The following is a 23,465-nucleotide window of genomic DNA, read 5'->3' on the forward strand; positions in this document are numbered from 1 at the left end:
ACCAGCAAGGGGTCAGCAGTGGTAACTTTATTTGATTTAAAATTCTAATTAAGTCACGGGTACTAACCTTAAAGCTCACCCTACTCCGAGGTAATCCAACTCCTTTTTGACGCCAGAGTTTCAGAATTTACATTTACAAAAATTATTTTCAAGGATTTACAGTTTATACATTTTTTCATTACACCTGGAGAAACCCTGTAACATTCCTTCTGCAGCGGCTGATTGATGTCTATACACACACAAAAAAAAGTGTGGAGCAGCTTCAGGCTGCTCTTGTCCTTCTAAATATAATTTTTTTTATATTAATCTTTTACAGTCCTGATTATACAACTATGAGATTAAGAAAAACACAGGCACTTTTACTTCCACAACATCCTTAGTGCCTATAAATAGAAAAAAAAACACCACCCATTTACACACACACACATATATATATATATAAACTATATAATAGTACTGTACTTGAACATAAGAGCAGTCTCAAGCTTCTGATCAACCACAGTCAGCAGTTAGAGCCATAATTACAACGCTTATTGCATATCACAGTCTAGCCGTCTGGAAAAGACAAGATTTCTGCAGAAATGTCTTTATGCTTTTAACAGATGTACTGAACCACATAAATCTCTATGCAGGCTGCTGCTGCCAGAGGATTTTAGGCAAGTCCTGGATAAGAAACAGCTCACTGCATTGTTGCAAAGATAATTAAAGAAAAAAAAAAAAAAAAGGGTACAACAAATAAAAATGTGTTCCATGAAGGACGTTTCCTCTTGCTAACAGAGGTGACAATTAGATTCAACCGCCATGTACTGCACTGCACACACGGAGCTGAAAAAGGTCACTTGTGTTCATATGTGGTACGATAAATAAAAATCAGAATGTAACTCATGACCAGATGAACAGTTTCTTTGAAATCTCTCACTCTGAATGACTCAAAAACTTGAAAGTGCTCTGATCTTGCATCCTTTTTGAATGATCACCTATCAATAACCTGTGGGAAACGCTTTCACTCATGTGTAAAGGGAGAGTCTGTTGCATAGAACAGTAATTGCAGTGAAAGAGAATCTTTAAAAAAAAAAAAAAAAAAAAAAAAAAAACACTTCAGTTTTAATCATCTCCCTGAAACAGTAATATTAAACCTTTATGAATACTCTGCTCATTTATTTTGCAGGAAATAAAGAAAGCAGCAAAAAGCAGCAGATCTGCTCCAACGTCTCAGTCTGTGTAGTGTAAAACTAATGTTGGCTAAATTAAGACTGTGTGGCATTCCTTATGGGGCTGATCACTGCTTTAACAAGTCTTTGAGCACGGCTCCAGCGCTGGCCTCAGCTGAGACTGGCACAGGAGTGAAGGTGGGCAGAGTGTCAGAGATGGGCTTCATCAGCAGGTGACCTCCTGAGCCCCCGGAGCCGGAACCAGCCAGCAGAGGCACTGCTGCAGAGCGAGGGGCCAGGAACGGATTGGAATCACCGGCTCGCTTGAGGGAAGCTGCAGCTCCTAAGGCGAGAGAGGCTTGAATTTAAATAAAGTGTGATGTGTTTACAGAAATAAAGAGTAAGGAGTTCTTTAAACCGGTTCATTTACCTGCGGCCGTGCTGGAAGCACCACCATTTTTTCTTCCCGGAGGCGGGGCGCTCAGAGGTTTGATGTCATGGACTGGAAGCTTTGGTGCAGGCAGAGAAGGCGTCGACTCCATCTCCAGGAATTTTACAAACATCTCTGAGAAGGACTGCAATAACAAGGAACATAACAGTGAGTGAATGAGACATTTTACTGATCCAAATGGGGAAATTCCAGGCCCAATGTAAAGAGCTAGCTTCAGGCCCAATGTAAAGAGCTAGCTTCAGAGTGGAAGTTTTTTTTTTTTTTTTTTTTTTTAAAAAAAAAAAAAAAAAAAAAAAAAGAAAAAAGTACTCTGCTTCCATAAATGTGTATTCCTGTGTATTCCTGCAGAAAAAAGTACTCTGCTTCCATAAATGTGTATTCCTGCAGAAGCGCAGGCATATTCTGAATGCAGGAAACCGAGACTTTCATTGTTAAGAACAGTGGCTTTATGGTGTAAAAGGTAGTATTTATTAAAAATGTTATCACATTTTAATGAACCAATATTCTATAATGAAGAATTTCTTACACTTTTCGGAAAAGGGAAATGTAAAATTAGTTTTATTTGATAAACTGCATGTTGCAGTTTCACAATCTTTACTTACCTCCCCCCCTTATTAGTATACACTTCACTAAAAAGCTGATTCTCTGCTGTGTTTGTATGTGTGTGAATAAGTTACATTAATACTTGAAAAAATTAATGAATTCATATTTCGACAATTTGAGCACAAGTTTGACTTTGATGGATACATTTACTACCAAAAAAAAAAAATAAAAAAATTGTTTCAAGTTTCTCTGAGCTTTAGAAATTAAGACCTTGGGTTGAGCAGGTCTGCGGGTTCATGTGTGGTCTTCTATGTGTCCGAATTATTTATTTTGCTTATTTATTCATTTTATTTGATCCTATTTGTAATTGTGTCAGTATTTCTCTGTAATGAGTCCTGTATCAATGCTATGCTTTGTGGTGATGAAAGACAGTCTAAGGAGTTGGACCCATTACATGTGACCTTCCTCTGGGTCCTATTCTTCAGAGGAAAACATATACAGTAAGAAATGTGTCGTTTCTTACCGAGTTGAGCCCGTGGCCACTGGTGGGTCTCTGTGGAGTGTTTGGGACACTTTGTGCTCCTCTGCCTCCCAGCCAGTTCGAAACCCATCCAGTAACACCGTGGCCCCTGTCCTCCTCCAGCATCTGCAGAAGAAGTGTAGATAAATATTTGGGATTTTTAGAACAAATACAAACATACTTCATCAAATACACTAAATAATACACATTCTCAAATACACATTAACCCTTATTTACAAAACAGTAAAGAATAGTGCTGGCACAGAAAACATTACACTGTTGTTTAGGCCATTTTCAAAAAAAAAGCTGTATTTCTTTCAGGGCGTGCCACAATTTCTGGACAGTTACCCATTATCAATCACTTCAAGTCCACACTTTTAGAAGAAATTTTATCATTCACTGTCACACAGTCATACCTAATCATAATCATCAGTTCTCTGGCAAGATTTAGCTGGATGGATCCTTTATAGACTGTAAAGATGACAGCATTAGGCTTAAAAAGGGACTAGAAAGGGGAATAGCTGCTCTACTGAGACAGATTCTGAAAACTTGCCTGGTTTTGTGGGACACTTGGCTGCCATAAACGCGAGTTGAGTGGAAAATTTAAATAGAATTAGCAGGAAATGAAGAGATGAGAAAAAAAAAGAATGATCGCCAACACAATAAAAATGGCTCTTCTGAGGAGTTGTAATCACATTGCCCCTCACTCTGTATCTGTTTTCCTTTAAGAGGGTTGGGTAATATACTTGGAGTACTCTGGCGGGATTCCCACAGGGCTCCTGCCAGAAGATCTGGACAAGAAAATGTTTTTTTTTTCCAGGGCTGAGCTCTGAGAGGATTTTCGGGGACTGCTGGAGTCAAAAAGAGACTGTTGGACAGCTTTGTGGTTGACTGAACTGTATATGAAGGACATGATTACCCAATTTAATTCTGTCCAAAAAAAAAAAAAAAAAAAAGAAGAGTCCTGTTGACAGAGTGTCAGAGTGACCTGTGACAGAGAGTGCAAACAATGGAATCAGCCATTGACCTAGCACTAAACTAATGGTAAGAAGCCTTTAATAAAAAGTTTTGTGGCTGTTTTTGCAAAGACTGCCAGTGCAGTGTTAACTGTGAAGCATTTAAAAATCTTACACAGCTGCAATTTAGCTTCAATCAATATTTAATTGCAGGTTTTAAATTTATGCTCAATTTGCTGGAGTTTTAATCTAAATAAGAAGTGTTACTGTAGAATGCTATACTTTTCAAATCCTGATGGACGAGGGAGTACAGAAAGTGGTTTTTTCCTCCTGCAGAAATTCTCTTCTTTTCCTACTGTTGCATTAGTCTCCATCCGTAAGTGCTGTCTGGGAGTCCCATCATCCCACGTGGAAGGATAGTAGAGATGCTCATGAACTCGTGCCTCCAGCATTTACATTTTGTATATGAAATGGCTTTTCTAACTTTTCTGTGATCATCATTTCATGAAATATGTTAAGATCTCCAACAACACTGGTTGAAATGCAGTCCCAAACCATGACAGAGCTTCCACTGTGTTTTACAGTTGGCTGTAGACCCGCACTGTTGTACCTCTCTTCTGGCTTCCTCTGTACTTACTGATGTGATTGAGCCAAAATCTCAAATCTGGATTTATCACTCCATAAGACCTGTTGCCACTGATTTTCAGTCCAGTTGTGTAATTTGGCATACCTCAGCCTTTTCTCCTTGCTTCCCTTCCTTAAGAAGGGCTTCTTAACAGCCACCCTTCCACTGAGACTGTGGTTTTGGCTCAGCTGCAGTGGGAAAAAGCCAGCGGACAGTTCAGGGGTTCAGTGTTGAGGAAAAGCTGAGTGGCACAGCTGTCGCACATCTTCTAATCAGTCTCTTCTATTTATGCAGTAGCATGCCAGGCCTGGACACTCCATGGAAGTACAGACAGCAGCTGGGGAAGCTGTGGGCATATTAAGCCTGATCCTGTGCGCGCACAGCCACGCTAGGCTGTGCCAAGGGCACACAAGAGTGTAACACAGTGCTAGAGTGTATACTGTATATGTAAATAAAGTAGTGAGCAAATGTGAAAGCTGAGTGGGTTTGAGTGTGTTAGTGAACCCACAGCAGACAGAGCCGTGCTACAAAGAGCATTTCTGATGAGTTTCGGTGAACAGTAGACGGATCAAGTGCATCTCTCAGGTCTTCGCTGGATTTTTTCCTATTTCTTAAGGACAAGACTTTCAGATACTGTTCATCTGCTGTAGATAGTTTTTTTTTTTTTTTTTGGCCTGCCACTTCTTATTTTGACCTGCACGGTGTGCAGTGTGTTCTTTAAAGAAATTTGAGGAAACTGGACAAGTGTTATCTTTAGTTGAATTTATAAAAAAATGGCAAAGATGTGGGAACAAATTATGTATTTTTTACATGCTGCTAGTAACAAAGTGCCTAAGGACACAATTTAACTTGGTTCTCTGCCAAGTTGTCTGTTATATGTAGACACAACACTGGTTCATCCCTTGAGTTTGGTACCTTTTAATGTTTAAATGATCCATGGGACAGTGTTAAGTGGCTAAACAAACTAAAAATAGTCCTCTGGTCAGGTACAAGGACTGGAGTGAAAATGAGTTAAAAAGCAGTGAATACTTTGGAAGACCTTCAGAGAACTGGAGAACCATTGCTCAAGAGCACTTTAAAATTAATTCCAGGAAAGTCTGGCTCCTTGGATCCTAAATACTTAAACGCATAATTAGTTTGGCAAATAACCAACATTCAAGCCTTTCGCTGTGTTTAGTATCCATTCATGTCATTTGTTTATTAACAATGCTCACGGACTGATGCAATTATGTAATTATTGTGGGTCCAGAAATCTCTCACCTTTTCAACATCTTCTCGGTTCAGTCCCAAGACACTTCCCATGAGCTTCAGCACATCAGCACGCTTGGTTTTGGGTGTGTGGAAGTATCCCAAGAACAAGTTACGCATCAGGACCCTGCAGAAAGAACAACATGAGCAACAATGTTGGGTGATGATGTAATTCAAGGTTAAAAAAAAAAAAAAATGTGGCTGTGATCCATTTTTATGCAGCTGCATGAACAATACCCAAATCTAAAATATATCTGTCTCTATCAAAGTTTATTTATAGCACAAAACATTAAACTCGCTAAAGGATACATTTCTTTTCCATAAATGCCGCAGGCCAATTTCTGGAAATTTAGTACGCTTTAGAAGGATTTATGTAGCTAAAGATGGAAAAAGTCCTTTTTTTCTCTCCACAATCCAGAAAGAATCGCTTAATCCTTCAGTTTAAATGGAAAAATAATCTTATTTTAAGTCACATGGTTCTCACTTGATGTCAAACTGCTTCAATCATAAGCTTGATCCTCTCATTTTCACAGTTTTCAAAGAAAAAGAGAACCTGAAACTTGGAGATCTAGCTTATAAATTTAGAACAGTCCATTGAAAACAATGGAAATTTTTAATCATAATCTAAATAAACTGGATAAAAGAACTAAGATTTAACAGAAATGAACTTACTTGTCTATCTTTCCCTCTGTACTGTTCAAAAGGTTCATGAGTTTCCTCTGCGCCTCCTCCAGCATCTCCTGTCTCACATCCACTGCAACACACACACACACACACACACACACACACACAGTGACAAGAAGTTCTTCTACAGTCCCCTGCTGCACATGGACCCAGTTTGTGCGTCCTGTGTATCAACATCAGCATTCAAACCATAGTGACATGTTTTACGGCTGCTCTATGAGACTCCCTCTAAATCCTTGTTAACGAAATAATATCATGTCCACTGCACACACACACAAAAGATTATCTTGTTTCTAAACAGCTGTAACCACAAATGGCTTTAATAATCTTATAAAACATGAGCAAGAAATTGTGCTGCTTTGTATGAAAATACATCTCACAAAAAACAAGAATGTGTGTTTCCTGGCTACCAAGGTGGGAAAATACACTCACGTAAAAAAACAAAAAAAACAACATTACAAAAACAAAACAAAACAAACAAAAAAAAAGTGGCAAAGTCTTAAACGAGTCAGAAAAACTGTGAGAAGAGCTGTTAGTGTTGTGAAATGATCTGGGTTCACAAAGATTGCTGGGTATTTACTTTTCTGAATTTCAGATATGTTGATCTATGGTTCAAATGACAGGCACAAACTAGAGCAATGCAGCACAGACATACCAAAGTTAGGTCACTATTCAGTGCATTCTCACAGCTAATCAACTATTAATAGCTGTCATGTAAATTTTCCTATAGGTTACTGATTTGTAAAGAAAATATAGACAGTCATATCAGGTCTGGACAAAGCCAGACAAGCAGCCAGAGAGCAGTGGAAAAAAAAAAAAAACCAAACAGAATTTCCTGTGATGTAATGTTCATATCAGATAGGAATGAAATCTGCTGCTGAGTGTGAAACAAATAATGGATTCCCAATTGGGTGGAGATTACGGTTTCACTTATTTGGTTCTTTACTTGGCCTGTGAAAGGAAGATAAGTCTTTCTTCAAAGGCTGCCAGGCAGACGCCTTCCATAAGATCTTTAAAATGTAACGGAGCAGTGCTGTGATCTTTAAACCAAGCAAACCTTTAAAGACATTTATTTTAGTACAAATTCATGACAATATTTTCATTTTTCAGTAAAACTGGAAAAGTTGAGCTTTATACAGTCAGATAAAACAAAACAAAAAACAAACAAACAAACAAACAAAAAAGACATAGAAGTTGGCAGGTTAAAACACTTGGCTGCACCTCACCTTGTTTTTTTAGCTCCTCAATTTGTTCCTCCTTCAGATCGAGCTGATCCGTGAGACGAGATGCTGAATCTAGAGCAGCGTTGGCTTCATCCAGGTTCATCTGACAGCATTAAATAACCTTTGTCTTACTGATTTGTATTAAACTGTGACATCAACTGTCTTCAAGAAATTTGTGGAAATTTAAAAAAAAAAAAAAAATGAAACTATGTGATACTGAACAACTTTTTTTTTAAATCTTGATGTTGGCTAAATCACAGGTATGATTCTCTGATAAGTGGCTGACTGGTGGTTTACCTGGAGAGCAGATGCTTGGTCCTCCAGTTTCAGAGCTTTTCTTTTCCACTCTCCTTTTTCCTTCTTGTGCTTCTCAAGTTCGGCCGAGTACATGGCTTTCTCTTCTGTTGGGAAGGTAACAATTAAAAAGCATTACTACCAGTAATGTAAAATGTTATTGCCGGGCACACCAACTGCAAAGTGCTGTCACAAAAACTTAGTTCAAAATATTCCAGCATTACGGATACAATCAGCCTGCAGGAATCTCCATCAAACATGAAAAGATCACTTTGAAGCCCTCCGACTTGCCTTGTTGGAATTGTTCTAGCACCATCTGCAGATTGGAAAGTGACACTGCATACTGGTTGACTTGATCCTGAGAGGTTCTGAGCTGGGCCAGTGCATCGTCCCTCTGCTTCACCACACCAATTAACTGCTCCTGCAGAGACTCCACCTGCATGCTGGCCTGTTGGCTGAAAGAAAGAAACACAAAAGGAATTACATTAAAATCATTTAAAAAAATTTTTTTGCGAACCACTTTCAATGATGCTGGACCCACGTGAAAGTCGTAGTTATATATACACAGCAAGAAATTAGTTAAACACAAGGAATTAAAATTTTGAACTGGAGGAACATTTTGAATATATTTGAACATTTGATATCAGACACACACAATTTAAAAACACAAACATTATCAGTAAGGATATGCAGTCACTGGCCACTGCTAGATATATCTGTTGAACTCCTTGTTAATGCAAATTTCTAATCAGCCAATCAGATGGGCAGCAACTCAGTGCATACAGGCATGGTCAAGATGAGGCATTGAGTGACCCAAAAAGTAGGCTCTTATCATCATAGCAAAGTAAAATGTAGTTGACAGGTGTGACCTAAACCAATTTAGTAACAAGTCACTGAATGGCTAAATCTATTTTTTTTTCACCAGGTTCGTTAGGGAAGGCCAAAGAAACCAAAGCAAAGAGTGAGTGAAAAAGAAAAAAAAAAAAAAGTGGGTCAAACAACATTTTTGTTTGAGAGAAAACATCTAAACCAATTATAGAAAGTATAGAGAAGTTCCTGGTGATTTTATTGGTCTCCTTTCAAAACACACACGGCCGTTTTATGCTAACCTGGCATTTTCCACAGCACTTGAGGATGTGGCCAGTTTCTCGTCCAGCAGAGCCACCTTCCTGCGCAGTTCCGTCTCTCTGTCCTCTGCAGCGAGGGCTTCTCTTGTGTACGAATCTTCAATCTCCAACAAGTGATTACGCAACCTTTCCAGCTCTAAGTTCAGGCGCTGCTCTTTATCTCTCATATGCTGCAGCTGTAAACAACAAAAACAGTCACTTACGTAGATGTAGCAGAATGCCATGTCTTATCACCAAACTGTATTATTTCCCACTTTATTATACAGGTTTACAGCATATATGACAGTACAATGGTTGGGCAACATGATGAAGCACAGATACTACACTGCTCAAAAAAAAAAAAAATTAAGGAACACTTTGAAAACCTCAGATCTCAATGGAAAAAAAAAAAATCATACTGGATATCAATACTGATATGGACTGGGTAATGTGTTAGGAACGAATGAATGCCACCTCGTTTGCTAGAAATGAGAACAGGAGCACTTGTATGATGATGCACAAGAATTCAACTTAGTAATTGGAGGGCTGCATGTTCTTTAAAGCTGTAGTGAATATAAAGTTCTAATACCACCACAGTTAAAATTAAGGGCAGTGGGTGAATACTGTCCCCTTACCTCAGTCTGTAATGCCGTTGTCTCCATTTGCTTCTGCTTGAGTGCCATCATCACCTGGTCCCTCTCCTGCTGAAATGTCACAGCTTTGTCCTGCATGGACTTCACTTCATTCAGGAGCTGATTCAGCTCACCAGATTTACCCTACATGAGATAATTAAATAGAGTGAATCATAAAAGTAAGAATAAATGACAAAAAAAAAAAAAAAAAAAACCCAAAGATTACTGTCTAAAATGACATTTGTGGATGAATTTCATTATGAACTGGTGATGGTATAAATCCTACCACCAAAAAAACAAAAAAAAAAATTCAAAAGGTATAGCAGAAAGTCTCTACTCAAAGTACCATATTTTGCTCTACAGTAACAGCAAACAAAAAGTAACTGACCTGCTCTTTGTCCTTGAGCATCTTCTCCACAGTGGCAGACTTTTCGCTAATTGCAGTCAGTTCAAACTCCTTCTCTCGCAACAGGAGGGAAACCTGCATGTTGGTTTCCTGCAGCGCTCTAAACTCTGACTCCTTTTCTCGCGAGCGTGCAGCTACCAGCTCATTCTCCTCCTTAAGCTTCTTCACGTCCATTTCGAGAATGAGAGCTCGCTCTTTGAGGTTGGTCACTGCCTGCTTCAGCACCTCATTGTCATTCTCGCGGTTACGCAGTGCCTCACTCACTTGAGCCAGCTGGTCTCCTTTGCTTTTGATGAGCAAGTCTTTCTCCCTCACAGACCTCTGCAAGGCCTCCAGTCTCTCTCTGACCTGTCGAGCTTGCTCAGCCTGATTTCTCTGCTCGCTTTCTGAGGCAGACGCTGAGTTGGAGAGGCGATGGTTGGTTTCTTGAAGAGTCCTGATTATGTTTTCCTTCTCAGTCAACTGTGCCTTTAGTTGAACAATTTCTTGCTGCAGCTTCTCATCTTTTATACCTGAATCTGTCTGGTAGCTTGAAGCATCAATAATTAGAGAGGGATCACTAGACTGAGTGGCTACAACTTCAGGTGTCTGCCCAACACAGTCCAGTTTACCTAACAGGATGTCCTTGGTGCTGCTGAGCTGGGTAATGGTTTGTTGGACCTGTGCAAGTTCCACACTCAGACTTCCCAACCGCCTCTCCTTCTGCTCATAACTCTGGACCAGGCGAGCGTAGTCCACTGAGAGCTTTGAGCTACAGTCACTGTCAGCAGAAACCTGACTCTGTAGTTTGATCAGCTCCTCATGCAACTGAGCTGACTCGTGCTGCATGTTCTTGACTGTTGTGATGACCTGCTGCTTCCACTCCTCCATCTTCTTCACCTGTTGCTTCAGTGTGTCCCTCTCCTGCAGTAGCTCTTCAAACTGGTTGCTGCTGACCCCTCCAGAGGAAGCACCAGGCTCTCCTCCTGTGGACTGCAGGACGGTCACCAGCGTTTGGCACTTTTGGGTCAAAGCATCGATTTCTATGTCCTTCTCCCTAATAATTCGAGACAGGTTCTGGATGGTCTCCTTGAACATCTCCTGGCTTCCTGAGGGATCACTCATGTTGGAGAGGCGCTGATTTTCCTGCTGAAGCTTCAACAGGGCTGCTTCCTTTCCTGCCATGATATCCATGAGGCGATGATAGTCAGATCGAAGCTGGCTGTTCTCTCTGGTCTTCTCATTAAGCACAGCAAGCACTTGCTCTCTCTCCACAGCGTACGCCTGTAGCTGCTGCTGTAAGAACATGACATCCTGGCTGTGACCTCCTCCCATGGAGACTCTGGCATGAAGCGCTTGAATTTCCAAATCTTTCTGCATGATCATCTGGGACAGTTTTCCCACTTCATCACGAGAAACCACCAGCTGATCCAGCTGCCTGGTCAATGAGAGGTTCTTCTCATTCAGCTGGCTGATCTCAGTCTCTTTCTCCTTGATGCCCCTCACCAGTCTTTCTATATCTACCTTAGAAAGGTCGTGTTTCTCGTTGCCATTCTCCTGATTTAGAGTCTGGGTCTTGTCCTCCTGCAAGATGACCTCACCCTGCACAGATGGTGAGTTGGCTCGGCCCTGACTCTCACTGAGCTGATCTACCGTTTGCTGGAGGCTGGTTATCTCCTCATCTTTGGCCTGGATGAGTCTGTCATAATTTAGTGTGGTCTGCTGATGGTGCGCACGGGCCTGTTCAAGCTCACTGAGCTGAGCCTGCAGAGACTGTTGAGACAGAAGAAGAGAAGCCTGCTGTCCCTCAGTGGTTGTCCTCAGAGTCTGGACCTCCTCTTCCAGGGCATTCCGGGAGGACTTGAGCTGGGTGATTTCTGTCTCCAGCTCGGTGATGATGTCCAGAGTCCTGGGCTCAGCCAGAGGTTGAGGTCTGCTCTGCTGATCCCTGAGGCGATCAATCTCCTCTTTCAGATGGCTGTTCTCCTCCTTCATACCCCCGAGCTGTTTATCCTTTTCATCTAGTGCCTGTTTGAGAGTCTCAACTTCCTTTGTGAAAACTGAAACCTTATTGTCTAACTCCATTTGTAAATCTGCAGCATTTTGTTTTATAGTCTCCATAAAGACATCCTTCTCTTGCAGCAAATCCGTCAGCTGCTTCTGCCCTGCAACTGTGATCGAAAGCATCTCATTGGTGTCTCTGTGGTCAGCTGCCACCTGCTCCATATCTCTCTTCAGCTGAGCGATCTCCATGTCTTTCTCCTGGTTTAGTTTGATAGCACGTTCATGCTCAGTCTGTAAAGCAGAGGCATCCATGGATCGGGCTCGAGTTAACTCCTCGATGGTCTGCTGGTACTGTTTTACCTGTTGTTTTCGTGTGTTCTCAGCCTGCATCAGTTCACCTTCAAGCTGATTTTTCTCCAGTTTTAAAGCTTCAATACGAGTCTCCTTCTCCCTCACAACCCTGTTCAGAACAGTCTGGTTTTCCTTCAGCTGCTTTGTTAGTTCTTCCACTTTACCCAAGGTCTGCTCATTATCCGCCTTCAACCTCCTGTTCTCCACCTTCAACTCATAGTCTTCAGTCATCACCTTCTCATGAGAGTTCCTAATCTCATCCAATTCTCTCCTGAGGTCTGATAGCTCTTTCTCCTTCCCTGCTAGTGCCTCTTTAGCACCCTGTGCCTCATTTGCTCTCTCCCCTCCCACATCCAGTTCTGCTTTAGCAGCAGATAACCGCTCCTCTTTCTCCTGCAGGGTCTTCTTCAGCTCTGTGACCTCCCTGCGTGCATCCCGGCTCTGTTCCTGTGCATGTCCCAGTTTGTCTTTCAGCTCTTTAACTGTCCGTTCAAACTGCTGTTTCCCCATATGTAGTTCATTAAGGGTGAAAGCACTCTGGCTCATTTTCTCTTTTTGGGTCTCCAGCTCTTGCTCAAGCGCCTTTTTCTGGTCATTGGATCTGTTCAGCTCTGCAGTCAATCTTTTCAGCTCTGTCTCGGCCTCTTTCAGCTGTCCAGAGAGCTGCTCTTTCACTGAGATCATATGCTTAAGTAGAAAAACAGAAGTGTTAATATTGTTGTGCTTTGTTGTGCCAAGTTGCAATGCATTCTCTCTTTTTCAAACCCTAATATTTTTGTGTTAAAATTTTCAGTTTTTCTTGATAGGGTAAACTATGTAGACTGCATTGATGAGGGAAACGCTGAGTTATCTATTGTATTTTTTCATTTTTTTGTTTTTTTATTTAAAAAGGTCAAAATGTGACAAGAATCTAAAAATCTGACATGCTGAAATGTGAGACTGTACTGATAAACAGTTCTGAACAAGATGCTGAAATAAAATTCAATCAGATAAACAATAAATAAATAGATAAAGCACCAAAAGACAGGCAGACCTGTGTAGCTTCCTGGTTTTGTCTGTCCAGCTCCTCCAGTTCAGACATCAGGGTGTCCCGCTCCTCCTCAGTAGCTCTCAGGACCTTTTCTCTCCTCTCCAATTCTACCTTCAAATCATCCAGTTCCTCCGAATCAGACTCTCCTCCATTTTTGCTAACTAGTTGTTCTTCTGCCTCTTGAAGTCTTTCTTGCAGATTAAGCTGTGGACAGAAAACCATAAACTCACTTACTGAGACTGTGTACCTTTCACAACCCATTATTGAGAGGAACCGATCAACACAAAACCCTTGTGTTTTTCTCACCACTAAATGACACAATTACTAAGAAATGAATGAAGTCAAATACACACATTTACTGGTGACTAAAATAATGTTTCTGTACAAGATAAACAAACCTTTTCTTGTTCTAGGACTTCCTTTTCTTGTCTCAGTGCTCCAATAATGGTGTTCAGTTCTAAGATGTCTGCATGCTCAACTTCTTCCTTTGGTTGTGCCTGAGATAAAAAAAAAAAAAGAGTCATTAAAATATATTTAATTAAAAGGTGACTCCAGACATCAAAAGCAAAAACCGTACACCATCTAAATGTATCTGCTTTCCCCTTTAAGGTCATCTTCTTGTGCACTTCCTTATAAGATCTGTCCTTCTTTGTGTGCACATTAACCATGCACAAAATCTCCTCTTAATGCACCAAAACACCAAAGGATGAAGGCGCAATGTGACATATCTGGTAAGGAGAGAGTGTGGTGAACAGCCATATTGTTGATGCTTCCCAGAAACCCATGCCTTTTTTTTTTTTTTTTTTTTTTTTTTTTTTAAATACACTGCACATGGCCACACAATGTTATCCACTGCAGGTCAGATTATTTGAGCCAAATGTTCTCCCTCAGATACCTCAGGATGTGAACTCTACATCAACAATTTCACCCTAGGAAACAAAGTTATAACACACAACCCCCTTGAATCTGAGAAACCCGGCAAGCCTGATCCTGTTTGCACTCCTGACCTGATGTGTTGACTTTGTGCTTAGACAGTGGAAACTTTTCCACTGAAGTCAGCTGTTTGATCTCTAAGTCATAGCTGGAAATCCAGCTCTTATCACAAGTGATAATCCTCAATAAGAAACTTGAGTCAGTGTGACACAGAAGCTGATGTTTGAAGTCCATGATGAAAACGCAGAGTGTTCAGGATGGAACTTTGAGAGCGGAAACAAAACACACCATGTGCACATAAAACAGTGTGCCACTTCACAAGAAGACAACATTTAAGAAGGAGCATCCAAACTTGGAAACAGGTACAGTTTTTGCTTTTTATAGCCAGTTACACATATTACTGATATTCACTCTTACCTCAGCCAGATTTTTCAGTCTCTGTATTTCTTTTTCTGCAGCTAGAAAATGGAAATTTGAGTAAATACACAGACAACTAATGGCTAAAAGTGTGATGTCTATGACAAGTTTCTGCATCCAAGTGTGATCAATATAAGCATTAATTAAGCAGATAAGACACATCCATATGAAGAAGCTATAATCAACACAAATCAAAAATTACCTGCAAGGTTATTTCTTAACATTTGGATCTCATGTTCTAGCTGGGCTTTTTGCAAAGCCTTCCCCTCCTGCTCTTGCACTCGTGTCTGGAGCTCGGCCACGGAGGCCTGCAGCCGTGTGTAGTTCTGCAGGAGTCCGGCATTCTCTTCCTGTGCATCATCTTTCTCGAGCTGCAGCGAGGCCTGTTTCCTCTGTGCCTCCTCCAGACTGGCAGACAGTTCAGCCAGCTGCTTCTCACGCTGCTCTGCTGCTCCCTGCAGGGACTGTATGGTTTTATGGAGTTCATGCAGCTTGGAGGTATCTGATAAGGAGCTGGCCTGACCACCACCTGGAGAAAAAGATTAAGAAGAGCAATTTCATTTACCTGTGACACTGCAGTAGTACAACAGATACTTTTTTTTTTGATAGGATTGATTCCTTTTACAATCAGATGCATTTAGCAAAAGAATCTTGTTCTAATACACTGTCTACGAATTTTTGTCATAGCAGATCACTGTCATAATAAAACTCTCAATTTTCTAATGTCCCAAGTTGCCATAATAAGTTTCATAATTGAGCTTACTACTCTGAATCTGTTCCTCCAGCTCCTCTATCCTCTCCTCATACTCTGCCAGTTCCTCTCTGTGCCGCCGGGTAACATCTGCCATCTTCTGACGCTGGGCATCCTGCAGAGCTGCAAGTTCATGCTGGTGTTCATCCACCTCACGACTCATCTCATCTCGTAGCTCCTGAAATGAAGAACCAACAACATCAAGGTTAAAAAAAAATGCAATATCATTTGTACTGGCAGCAATAAGAGGTAACAATATTTACTTTAATTGTCCTTTGGAGCTTGAGAATCTCACTCTGGTCTCCATTACCAGCTCCTGTTGATGCCTGTAATAAAAAAAGAATGATATACACCTTAGAAGTCTTGGACTGTTTTCAAGGCAAGACTCAGGTTAATTTCTCTTTAAGTCATCATACCGGACAGATCATAACCAATTCAGGTAGTTTTACCTGAGACATTCGTCGCCAGTGTGCCACCTCCGCCTCCAGACGCATGACTTCTGTCGACAGCCTGTTGATCTCCTGCTGTGACCAGATCACATCACTGAGGTCCATTTCTTCGCCATGGAAGCCCTGGTGAGAGGCTGTGTGACGTGACAGATAAGAGGAAGACGAAGAGGAGGTAGTGGTCGAGGACGTAGTGGTGACGGGCAGGACTGCAGGGCCAGCTGAGGCAGACTGTGCTGACTGCTGCAGCTTCTGGACTTCTTCTTGGAGCCCACTCTGCCGAGCTTTCAGATGACTGATCTCCACCTGAAAGGACACAAATTACAAGGCTTTCTTTACATTACTTCCAAATGAAACTGGGTTTCTGTTACTCTAAAGAAAGCACAAAACTGAGTTGGCGTTAGACTGGACATTCATGTGTATTTAGAGCTGAAATCCCTTTTATAACAGCAGCTTTCCATTCCAATTCCAATGACCAGAGATGCACTGATTGACAAGCAAAATAAACTATCAATGTTGTTGCCCTTTCTGCCAGCATATGTTGGTGTATGAAAACATATGTTGTTTCTATAAAACATTTTTTAATGAAGCTGGATCTGAAATAATGTATCCAAAATATTTTTTTTAATCTTTCCTCACTTTACAGATGTTTGTGCCCATCTAAAAGCCAACACTGTAAAATACATGTGCACTTACATCCTTCTGCTGTAGGTGGGTCCTGTATTCTGCAGACTGGCGTTTATTCTGGATCTCTGCTGCCTCCAGCTTCTCCTCAAGCTCTACATGAAGCTTTCTCAGTCTCTCATACTACAACAAAAACAAGTGGAGGAGAAAAGAGTCAATACAGAAGCATGCAGGAAATCAGCATTTATTTACAACTTTTACAGGGAAGGGGGTCACCATCAACCACAGAGCAGACTCACTGGACCTTAAAGAGACACTAAAATGCTGCATTCTCTCGATTATAACGAAACTTTATCTAAAAAAAATAAAAACAACATTAACGCATTTCTGTCCATTATACAACTTCCCTCCCCCTGTCAGAGGCACTGAGCAACAAGCTCATTTAATCCTACCAGAGACTTAAATCTGTTTGTGACCATGAAAACCACATCACAAATACAGTATACATATACATATAAATACATATATGTAAAACAAACAAACAAACAAACAAAAAAAAAAAAAAAAAAAAAAAACACTGGCCACAAAACAGTTGTGGACAGCTGTAGCTTTGAGCAACTGTTACTCAAAAAAGAAGGCCTAATGTAGTACATTTGTTTGGGTCTATTTTTAGCCAGATTTCAACAAATCTGGCACTGAGTATTTAAAGCAGCAGGATGGTGTGTGATGGACTGAAAATCAACTACAGGACAAATGCTCATGGTAAGAAAGAAACATACCAACAATATTGCTCACCGATGTGTTTTCTTTTTTTTTTTTAACTCAAAGTTTTTATTTTATTATATATACACATATAAAAAAAAAAAAACACACACACAAAACAAACACAAAACTCAATGCAGTGCCAGTGGGATACATATTCTTAAAGATAATATTCAAACATCGTCTATTTCAAAGATTCCAGTGGTGTCTCTGTTTTGTGATTTGTATTCGTCCCATTTCTTGCATTTTCCATTGAATTTTGCCAGCTGGAGTCCATTCCAAGGATCTCCTCAACTGTGTCCAACCAGTTCCTCCGGGTGGGAGGATCCTCTTTATGCCACTTCCTGGTGATAGCCTTCTTGGCTGCAGCCAGCAGAATTTTTACTAAATATGTGTCCTCGTGCTATATTGTGTCCTTTGTCAGGTTACATAGGTATAGTATCTTACATGTCTTTGGTATCTCATACCCCAAAAGTTCTAATGCCCACCCATACATCATTCCAATAGTTAACCATTTTATTACATTCCCAAAATATATGACTATGACCTGCATTCTGATCCCCACACCCTCTCCAGCATGTTTGTTGTGTACTTGAAAATTTGCTTTTTGATTTAGGAGTGATAAAGAATCTGATAATGTTTTTCCAACAAAATTCTTTCCACATCCTGGAGTTAGTAGTGGTTTTCTGAATTTCACAAATATTATACCACTCCTCCTCAGATATCTGTATTTTGCTTTCTTTTACCCATCTGTCTCTTATATACAGTGTAGAGGTTTTTCTGTTTTTCTGCAGACCCTGGTATAATGATGATACCACTTTCCCCACACTGTTCCTATATGCCTTACATATTGTTACTGTAATTTGGTTCAACTCCCGGGGAAGATCTGGCTTTATATCCTTCTCAAAGTACTCTCTAACTTGGTAGTATCTGAACTGGTCACAATCTTCCAGTCCAAATTCCCTCTTCAGTTTTTGAAAGCATTTAATTTTGCCCTGTTCAATTATTGTGCATATTGCTGTAATCCCCTTGTTTATCCATTGTTTGTAATTTCTATCCATTTCCCCTGGTTTAAATTTAGAGTCACAGGTCAACCAGTTCAGAATTTTTATTTCCCTCTCCAAATCATATTTCCAAACAACCATAAACCAGATTTCTAAAGTGAATAAAGTAAATGGATCAAGCATAGTCCTATATTTTCTAAACATATCCCTGTTAGCAATTATACTCTGAATATGGTATCCCTCTCCTGACAATTCAATATCTTTCCACCTTGCAGTATATTCAGGATCACACCAATACACCAAGGGTCAAATCTGTGCCGCATAATAATATTCTAAGAGGTTCGGTAAAGCTAACCCTCCTCTGTCTTTGGGAATCTGGAGAGTTGTAAATTTTATCCTTGCCCCCCCCCCCCCAAATAAAGCGTGAGATTTTTTTATTCCATTCTTTGAATTGTGATGTAGGGATGTCTATTGGTAATGATTGAAATAAATATAAGATTCTTGGTAAAACGTTCATCTTTATGATTTCTATTCTGGAACTAAAATCCAATGTTAGTATTGACCATCTATCCATATCTTTTTGGATTTCTTGATTTAGAGTCCCATAATTAATTTTGTCACTACTAATATTTACACCTAGATATTTTATTGTTTTTGCTTTCCATTCGAATGCTCACCGATGTGTTTTCAATAGTTTTAAGGGAAAATGAGGAATAAGCAATGTGAAGCCTAGGATGCACGGACAGTGAATGCTAGTAGGTCAAATTCACTGTTGTCTCAATGGGTTTAACTGGCAGTAAAACAAAATACAGAACGCTGCTAATTTTAATCCATCAAGGACGATCCTATTGCCAACTAAGAAACCTGATTTTATAGTACTCATATGAAGTTCAACTGTGGTTGATGAAAGCTATGAAGGCTTTCCAGGACTCAAGGCTTGAGGAACAAACAGAACACACACACTACAAGCCCACCGTTAACGATACTGGGTTTCACCTCCTGTTATAAGTGAAAAAGCCTGGTGAGAAAGGTGCATAGTATTACACAGTGGAAAAAGAATATCTAACCTCAGATTTCTGAGCAGCAAAGGAAGATTCAACTTCAGCCAACTTGGAATTGGAAACCTGCAGTTCTGTGGCAGCATCTGTGGTTACATGGAAAAACAGTATAAAAAACTGGAGCAGGTAACAACAGAAAGAGAATCACACCAAAAATATTCACGTCAGTGTTAAAAAAAAAAAAAACATCATGCAGCACATGATGGTAAATGTGTTGCATGATTTTAATGGATTAATTTTTTTTGTAACCATAACATAATAAAAAAAATATCCATATATATTAGTTTTATCCCAATTTATATAAACATGATTTTATTTATTTTTTTTTTTAAATGAGAAATGCTTTTCTATTTTATCCATCATGGCACACGCAGCACATTCAAGTGATACTAACTGGAGCCTAAACTTGCTCACATGATAAACATGCTTGGCTGAGCAGGCTGTACATTCCTTGGCTTCTTGTCATGTTATGTGATCTAACAGCTGGAGGAATCTCAGCCAACACTTAACATTCACTACAAGACAAATTCAGCTAAATATTCAGCTATAAAAGTGTACTTAAAAGTCTTTCCTGCAGTGATAAGAATTCACGCCTCTTGTTTTTGACTGGAGCTGTGAGTTGGAAATCTGCGGCCAAAGTTCTCTTTCCATCAGCATTTAATCACTCGTCACTATTTGCTTTACAAAGATGACACTTCAGGGTTCAATTGGGCAGTTTTAATATGGCTTCTCTTATGCAATCTCTAAAATAACTGCATTTTAACACTTTCCCAACACTAATGAAATATTCCAGCCATCAGTGTTTTCACACTAAGCAACAGAGTGTGTGTGTGTGTGTATATATTCACAGAACAAAAATATTCTGGGGAGTCTTCAGTGATTACAATGCTCTGGGGGGGTTTCTGCAGTTTAGTCTTGATGTAAACAATGAGGCAAATTAATGAAATGATGATGAGTTCAAAATCCAGTTATGAATACATGAACATGAGAAAATCTGGAATGCAAACAATACCTCTATTGGTGTTGATGACACTGCTAAAATTCTGCTGCCTATGAAAAAGGAAGGGACTCTATTTGCTTAAAATTTTACACCTAAATGAACTCAGAGCTGGAGCTTTTACTTCACAGATAACCTCTGCTTTCTATCAAGGCACATATTTGGTAACATGGATTTGTAAAATATTGTTAAAAAAAAAAAAAAAAAAAAAAAAAAAAGGCTGCCGGGGAATAAATGTGTTTCAACACACAAGAATATGTGTTACATAAATGACACATGCACCAGCATAACAGGAAAACAACAGAGATGCGTAAGAAGCAAAAAAAAAAACATCATCACTAATGGTTGTTTTTGATTTGTGCATCCTTTAAAAAAAAAAAAAAAACATCTTATTTTATAATATTTGTAATGTCTGAAACCACTAAGATTCTAAAACAGGGCTGAATGTAGTTTAAACTTAGTTTCTGACCACTGGAGATAGCCCGAATGTGTTCTCATAGCAGATCATGTTCCACAACAGACATTTTGAAGCGTGACACATTTTTAACTGTACAGCACCAAAAATCATTGTTCAGATTATTATCTTACAATAAGTAAAATCTGCTGAATTAATTTGATCCATATTTTCATATTCAGCTGCTGTCATCTTGATTTTATCTGTCAGGTTACAACTGAATATTTATTTTTAAATTCAGATATTAGAGACAATAATGTAGGATCCCAGCTTTGCCAACCATTAAGGAAAATTCAAGTCTAATAAAAGTGGACAAAGCTGAATGAAATGTTATATTTGCGGTTTTTTTTTTGTTTGTTTGTTTTTTTAAGATAAATGTCAATCTTCTCATATTTCAGCTCTGTTTGATTTAAATGGAGGCTCTGCTCTTTATTTACCTGCTGCCTTGGTTAATCATGGTATTGGAGATAGACTGTAGCCACACAGTTCAGCAGACTAACTCTGATCAGCCTTTTCTGGAACCAAAGAGTTTCCCATCTGAGTGTTGATCACCTCAGAGTTTGTTTAACTTTCTTTCTGGATCAGGCTGGATTGAGTGTTTAATTAGCTTCAAGCACAAAAGGAAAACTTAAATTTTTCAGGAACCAGGAGTCCTTCCTGTCGGCGCTTCTGCTGTCAAAAGCTCAAACTTAAATATAGTGCTGTGGTGATGTGGAAAAAGTATGCCCTTGCTCTAAAATGTGCACTGTAAGTCACATTGGCTGTATCAGCAGTTCAACAGTTGGAAACTAAATACAGAAAAACAGACAAAGAAAATCTAGTCACTGGAATTTGTGTGCACAGCTCTAAAATGTTAACCTCACTGTCAAATGCGTACATTTTCTAGTTCACTGATGATGAAACCACTTGGATATAAAACTGAAACACTGTTGTCATTTTTGTAGTCCCAGTGTTAGCAGAGCAGCTCCTTTGGAGATCCAAAAAGTTGTTTAGCTTTTATTTAATAGAATTTATATACTAATAGTACATAAATATATTTATATGCGACACAACATGAATCACTTTTAACAGTTAATCAGTACTTAGATGGTCACAGCTGTTTTATTAGATTAGATACACAGACCCTGCCAGATATTTTACTGTAAATGCAGAATAGAGAAATGCTTATAATTTCAATGAATTTCTAAAGACTTTTGAGTTGCACCGTATATTGTACTTGATAGTGCACTTGAGCTTTCCAGAGCTCTATTTTCACTTTTAATAAACCAACTCTTTAAACTTTTATTCTGTGTTTTTAATTATTCAGTGTTTTAAAGTTATGCATCTCTGATTAATATATGGCTATGTATTTCGTTGTGCTTATTATGTGTTGTTTCCGCACTATGCAATGCTAGCTTTGATAAGTGCCATACAAATAAAGCTTAATATTATTTACTGGAACTGGAAGTGACCTAGATAATAAAGGAAACTGCATTTGCACACTCATTTGACAATTTAATGGGAAACTCTTTGCTGAAAATAACAGTTTAACACAAGAGCACTGCTGTAAACATGTGTTGTCAGTAAAGTTTAAACTGTTATACAGTCAAGATGATTCGACTTCAGGATGGAGTTTGTGGTGCTGTTGAAATGTGCTTTGCTGCAGGGCAACACATTTCTGACAGTGATATAAACTGGGTGTAGAGGTACACTGCAGTACTGTAGCACTTATAGGATTAGTTAATTGACACACAATTAGCTTGCTGAAGTAATTTCTTTCAACAAAAGTGGCAGGAAAAAAAAAGCAAATGTTTATTTTTTGATGGATACAACCTGATTATTGGGTACAGCCTGAATTGACTCTTGAAAATAAGCAAATAAGATGGTGTTTACTAATGTCACCTGTTGATATTTTAAACATCTCCAAATATGTTTCCAGATGCCAGGTTAACTTTAACTTAATGCCAATTTACAGGGAAAAAATGAATTAAAATGAATTCTATTTTGGGTCTACTCTGGCAAGACCTTAAAGGCAGATACAAGAAGAGTACTTCATTTTAACGTCTTAAAGACCAAAATTTCTGTTTTCGGGAATTACTTCTGGACGTTTATGAGCTTTAGTAAGGGTTTTATACCCAAACTAGAAAGCATGTCTCCTACAGGTGACTCAGGTGTGCTAAAATGGTGATGTGGACAACGCAGAGATCAAACCAGGAACACAAACTTACCTCCGACTTCTTCCATCCCCTCCAGCAACATGTCTTTGGTAAAGTTTGAGATTTGCCCGGTGAAAGTTGACAGGCTCCCGCCAACCTGGCCCAGAGACTGGCCAAGGCCGGAGCCGAGTCCCCCCAGCCACGATGACATCTTCGGAGAAGACAAAAACCAAACAAAAACAAAGCAGGGCCAAGGAGAACAGGACAGGTAGCCTAGCTTTGACTCGAAATATAATCAAGTCAGCTCGGTCATCAAGCTCAGCTGGAGACGCCCTGCCACGGGAAACCCGTTAACTCTAAAATCCACTTTTTCCCTGCGTGACAAAGTCGCTTTCCAAGCCGACGGAGGCTCATTTAGCAAGCAAAGAACCCGGCTAATAACAGCTGGTCGTCCGCACGAAGGAATTCCTCACGACCGGCGGCTCAGCGGACACAAAGCCTGACAGCTAATACCCGAGATGACGACTTTATGTTGATGTCTGTGTCGTTGGCGGTCAGACTGCGCGCTTTATTCCGCAGTTTGTAGGCCAGTCTAAACACCACAGCGACCCAAAAGTGCCACCTCGACTGCAGCCATTATCAGCTCCACTGTGGCGAAGGCTAGCAAGTTTGACGTGGACA

At 39.7% G+C, this 23,465-nt stretch overlaps 1 protein-coding gene across 2 annotated transcripts; it reads right to left on the bottom strand.

Annotated features, from left to right (window-relative positions):
• Window positions 1-14: 14 nt before the first annotated feature.
• On the bottom strand, window positions 15-23,465 carry trip11 (thyroid hormone receptor interactor 11). 2 transcript variants are annotated; one of them, XM_030718471.1, is made up of 21 exons: window positions 22,857-22,995; window positions 19,208-19,284; window positions 16,447-16,557; window positions 15,754-16,056; window positions 15,568-15,630; window positions 15,317-15,482; window positions 14,756-15,082; window positions 14,554-14,594; window positions 13,602-13,700; window positions 13,207-13,407; window positions 9,822-12,860; window positions 9,437-9,577; window positions 8,805-8,998; window positions 7,987-8,150; window positions 7,699-7,802; window positions 7,405-7,504; window positions 6,167-6,248; window positions 5,507-5,621; window positions 2,669-2,791; window positions 1,582-1,726; window positions 15-1,494 (listed from the first exon to the last, which is right to left on the bottom strand). In XM_030718471.1, the coding sequence occupies exons 1-21, from the start codon at window positions 22,993-22,995 to the stop codon at window positions 1,280-1,282; spliced, it is 5,949 nt and encodes a 1,982-aa protein (XP_030574331.1). In that variant the 3' UTR covers window positions 15-1,279. The 2 variants fall into 2 exon arrangements, with proteins under 2 accessions (XP_030574331.1, XP_030574332.1); XM_030718472.1 differs by lacking the exons at window positions 15-1,494; window positions 1,582-1,726; window positions 2,669-2,791; window positions 5,507-5,621; window positions 6,167-6,248 and having other exon boundaries at window positions 7,433-7,563; window positions 22,857-23,465.

The sequence above is a fragment of the Archocentrus centrarchus genome, chromosome 22, assembly GCF_007364275.1.
Source record: "Archocentrus centrarchus isolate MPI-CPG fArcCen1 chromosome 22, fArcCen1, whole genome shotgun sequence".
Taxonomy (NCBI): Eukaryota; Metazoa; Chordata; class Actinopteri; order Cichliformes; family Cichlidae; genus Archocentrus; species Archocentrus centrarchus.